Genomic DNA, 4555 nt, shown 5'->3' with positions numbered 1-4555 from the left:
GTCACACCTATAAAACTAAGAGACCTGGCCTAGATGACCTCTAAAATCCATTCTAGCTCTAAATGCTAAAATTCTAAAAAAAAAAATCCCTCTTGGGAAATTAAGCTAAGTTTCCCTAAAAGATAATCATAGTCATGGCAGTCATGGTAGTCACTTAATCGTAGATTTAGAGCTGGAAAAGACCTTAGAGCTCACTCAGGAGCTCAGATGATGGAGCCGAGGGCTAAAAATAGGAAGAGATTTGCCCAGGGTCACTAAGCTAGTAAGTGGCTGGGGGAGGGAGAGGGGTGGAATATCAATCAAGGCGGAATGTCCAGACTCAGTATGGCAATTGTCTTTGTCTATAATTAATGGAACATCAGGCAGTAGAAAGATTAAGCTTTTATCCTCATTCTGCAGAAAGGAAAACTGAGGCTCAAGAGGTTAAGTATGACATTCCTATAGTTACCCCACTGGTTTGCACAATAGTTGTTAGAAAAAAACAGTGACTTTGGACCCTAAATTCAACTCCTAGTTCTGGAGTCACCTGCGTGACTGTTGGGGGCAAGTGACTTAAAATCAATGTCCTCATTTGTAAACGAGGGGTTCGGACTAGATGATCTTTAAAATCCTTTTCAACTCTAAATCTCCTGATGTGTGTGATCCACGGTGTCTGAGCCAGAAGCACAGACTGGCTACCCTGACTCCTATCAGTGATTTTCATCTTTAGAACTAGACACATTCTATTGTGCGTCTAGACTCTAGAGCAAGTCTAAGCCTGGATCAGTGAGGGTAAGTTTGGCAGCAAAAGGTACTCAATAACATTTCCATGACCTTTTCCTCTCCCTGGCCCTCTCTGACAGCCAGGGGGAAGAAAGGATGGTATTCCCAGTTATGACATCACAAAGCTGTTCAGCAGGGTTGCCATGCAGCCCCAGACTTTAGGCCAGGATATTTTGAGAGGACCCAAGGTGTTGGAGCCCTGGCAGCTTCTCCAGCTAGCCACGCTGGACCTCAATGGAGGCTTTGGTCTGTGCTTTCTCTGAGCTGCAAATAAGAGAAGGTATCATACTGGGGAGGACAGGACATAGGAGGTTGGGAAGGGGGGAGATAAGCAGAAGAGGTAAAAAAAGAAATCCCTCCCATCATCCAGGGACATCAACATAATAAATGGTGCTAGATATAAACCCAGCTATGCTAAGGGGAAGGCTAAGTACCAAGAGATGAGGGGATTCTGCGGACTAGAGGCTGGTCAAATCTCTTCTTTCTGGACAAGTTTCATTATGTCTGAACTGGTACCAAAATAATGACACTCCCTAAACCACATCCATCTCTAAGATGGGGAGGAATGTAATGAAAAGCTTCCAGAAGGGATTTTCTTCCCAGTAGTTGTCCAATGTTCAGTAGTTCCAAGGAGAACTCTTTCCAGTTTGAATGGACCTTTAAGAAATGAGCAAAAACATGAATCCCTTGGTCTTCAAGAGCTCAAGTCATCCTATCATCAAAGGTCTTTTTTCTTTTTATCTCCAAAGTTCTCTGAAAATGAGGATAGGGTTTACCTGTTCATATAGAGATGAATGACCACACTTGACAGAAGTAAACCTGAGGCCCTAAAGACAATAATGAACTCAGGTTTATTTAGACTGAGTCCTAAACAGGGAAAGAAAGGGGGACCCAGGGCATTAGCTGGAAGAGAAAGTTGACTGGTTCCCCTACGTATCTCCCCCAGAGTCTCTTCCCTCCCCCTCTCAAGGGTGTCTGTGTTTCCACCATAGATGCAGTGAGCCTGACTTTGGGCTGCCCAGGCAGCGCCGACACTCCCCCCAACATCTACGAGGGGGGTCTGGGGGCCCGGAGGCAGCAGTGCCCCAGCCCACCAGGCAGCAAGCCCAAGAACTTCCGTCTTCGTCACCTTCGGAGCTTGGCACTCTATCTGCCCAGCAGCATGCAACCTGCCGGCCAGTGCGAGAGCCACTGGCTGGGGAGGCTAATGGCAGGGGGCTGCCTCCCACGGGTGGGGCCCCTGCTCAAGGGCGGGGCATGGGCCCTCGATCTTCCTGGCCCTCTGAGCTCTACCAGCCACCCCCTGGATTCACCAGGTCCCCAACCACCCAGGGAGAACCTAGGGAGTACAGGTGAGGATGCACATGACAGGGCCAGGAACAGAACTCCGGGAAAGCAGGAAGGATGCCCCAGCCCAGCCAAGACAGGATCAATTCCAGGGAGCAGGGTGTTAAAGGTGGGGCTTAAGGAGGGTGGGCATCTTCTCATCATAAAGCCACTCCTGTGGCACAGCCTGGCAGTGTTCGGGGTGGAATCTCATAAGACAAAGATTAGCAAGGATTCACTGAGGTCTGTGCAGCTCAAGTATTGGTAAGTCCAACTGTTAACCCTCTTCTTACACCATCTAGGCTAGTCAGATCAGGGAGCAGAAAAATCCTCTTGTGTGTCCAGGATCACGGATCAGAGTGGGACAGAAAGGAGGCAGCAATTTTATATGGAAAAAGGCATACATATTTATGCAGGGCAGGGGGAAGGGTTGACAGGGTGCTATGTCAGTGGCTGAGTGTGTGGCTGGGTGTATAGGCATCAAAGAGTAGTGGCTGAATACATAGGAGAGTGAGGATATATGGGGATGACTGGATATATGTTGGAGCCTGGATATATGTATGTACTTGACTGGGTGTGACTCTGTGTGGGTGTGTGTGTGTGTGTATTTAGATAACTGGATGAAAATGTAGATGGTATGGATAGATGCTAGATGTGAATCTATGTGGAGAATATGAGAGATAACTGAGTGTATTTACGTGAGGTGTTGGAGGTGCACATGGCGATAATAGTATCTGTATATGTGTGTTTAGCTGTGTGAAGCATGGGTGCCAAGATGTGTATATATGATAATACACATGTGCATGTGTCTATTACACATATATACATATATTGAATATACATATTATTACATTTATACTACATATTACATATAAACAAGCCTGTATATTATATATAATTTATAATTATACATATATGTAATATGTAAATGTATTGCAGGAAATATATAAAAATATATAGGGGTGCTGGTGGTTTATGTTTATGGATAGGTAGCTGGGACCGGGTGGATGTGTTGACTGTGAATGTAACTGAATGTGGCTGAGTATATTTAAATCCCCTTCTCTGGACTTTTTATAACTTCATTGTACCCCTGTAGACACCCAAGGTCCCAGGCCTTTTTCCTCTTGTGACTTTGTGACCTCCTTGTGACCTCCCAACCATGGCCTGGGCAGATCTGAGCCCAAGAGACTCATAATTCTTTCCCCTAGATCCCAGGTAAAGAACACTGCCTAACTCAGGAAAAAGTGTGGCCTTGTGAGGGTTAGGACCAGGAAATATTGTGGCATAGACTTGGCTCCAGAGTGAAAAGACCCTTAACCAAGCCCCTTAGCTTCTTTGAACCTCAGCTCATCTCTTAGGTTATCCCAGTTCCTAGGGGGATGGGGGGAGGGTAAGTATACAGAAACTCATGTTTGTATAGAATATTGAGATTGTCCATTGATCTACAAAAGGAGTTACAGGCTGGGTTGTGTGACCTCAGTTTTCACTCCTTCCCCCCAATACTACACATTCTCATTATTGACTTGTTTCTTTCCCCTTTTCCTCAGCTTCCAGCTCCAGCACCGACCCAACCAAGGGTGCCCTCTCCCAGCCCCGGCCACCCGAGTGCTCAGGCTTCAGGCCCAAGAGATCTTGGGGAACTTTAGAGGAATCAACATGTCCTATGTGCAAGAGGACCCGGCCCGGGGCCCAGGAGAGGCCATAGAGGGGTCCCAAGCAGCAGGGCTGGTTTCCCTAGCTCTGAGGGCAGGTGGAGGGAATGGCTTGAGGCTACAGGTTCCTGGGGATACAGCCTCCCTCCAGACTCTCCAAGTTTCCCCTGGCAAGCAGGCCTCCAGGATGCCAAGACAGCTAAGGAAGTTCCCTCAAAGGGAAGTCCAATTGGGGTCTCAGGGAAGTGAGAGGAGAGGGAAGAGGTTCCTGCCAGAGGGTCGGAGAAAGGAGAAGCAGGGGCGGTGGTCCAAGCAGCCGGGGCATGCACTACATACTCTATTGCCTCGGAGACGGTGTCGAAGGCAGATAATCCCAGTCGAGCAGGCCTGGGAACTAGCAGGTCCTACATCTGAATAAAGGGAGAGGTCTGTCCATCCTCAAGTCTGCCTCTAGGCCCCTGCCTCCTGCCCAGGTTTACAAAAGGACATTCTCCAAAGGCCCAGGGAGATAGCCAGCAAATATCAGGGCCTTGGATATCAGAGTCAGGGTCAACCTTTTCGTCTCTAACGGTCTATGTTGTTAAACCTACCTGCAGGTCTCCACAATCCCATTCTGCCTACATTCTAATCCCTTAACGAGACAGCATTTTATAGTGCTTGGAGTACTAGAGGTGGAATTAGGAAGACCTAGGAATGCTTTCTCTGACACTACTTGTGTGACCCCTTAACTTTTCTGGGCCTCTCTTTTTTTTTTTTGTTTTGGAGTGGGGGAAGGCAAGGTAATTGGGTTAAAAGATTTGCCCAAGGTCACACAG

The 4555-nt window shown here is 47.4% G+C and overlaps 1 protein-coding gene across 3 annotated transcripts; it reads left to right on the top strand.

Annotated features, from left to right (window-relative positions):
- Positions 1-917: 917 nt before the first annotated feature.
- Positions 918-4182, top strand: C1H16orf90 (chromosome 1 C16orf90 homolog). 3 transcript variants are annotated; one of them, XM_072603087.1, is made up of 3 exons: positions 918-1042; positions 1755-2352; positions 3636-4182. In XM_072603087.1, the coding sequence occupies exons 1-3, from the start codon at positions 997-999 to the stop codon at positions 4156-4158; spliced, it is 1167 nt and encodes a 388-aa protein (XP_072459188.1). In that variant the 5' UTR covers positions 918-996; the 3' UTR covers positions 4159-4182. The 3 variants fall into 3 exon arrangements, with proteins under 3 accessions (XP_072459188.1, XP_072459203.1, XP_072459196.1); XM_072603102.1 differs by having other exon boundaries at positions 1755-2114; positions 3636-3987; XM_072603095.1 differs by having other exon boundaries at positions 921-1042; positions 1733-2114.
- The last annotated feature ends 373 nt before the right edge of the window (positions 4183-4555 follow it).

The sequence above is a fragment of the Notamacropus eugenii genome, chromosome 1 (genome assembly GCF_028372415.1).
Source record: "Notamacropus eugenii isolate mMacEug1 chromosome 1, mMacEug1.pri_v2, whole genome shotgun sequence".
Lineage (NCBI taxonomy): Eukaryota > Metazoa > Chordata > Mammalia > Diprotodontia > Macropodidae > Notamacropus > Notamacropus eugenii.
This window is presented reverse-complemented; position numbering and strand designations above follow the sequence as displayed.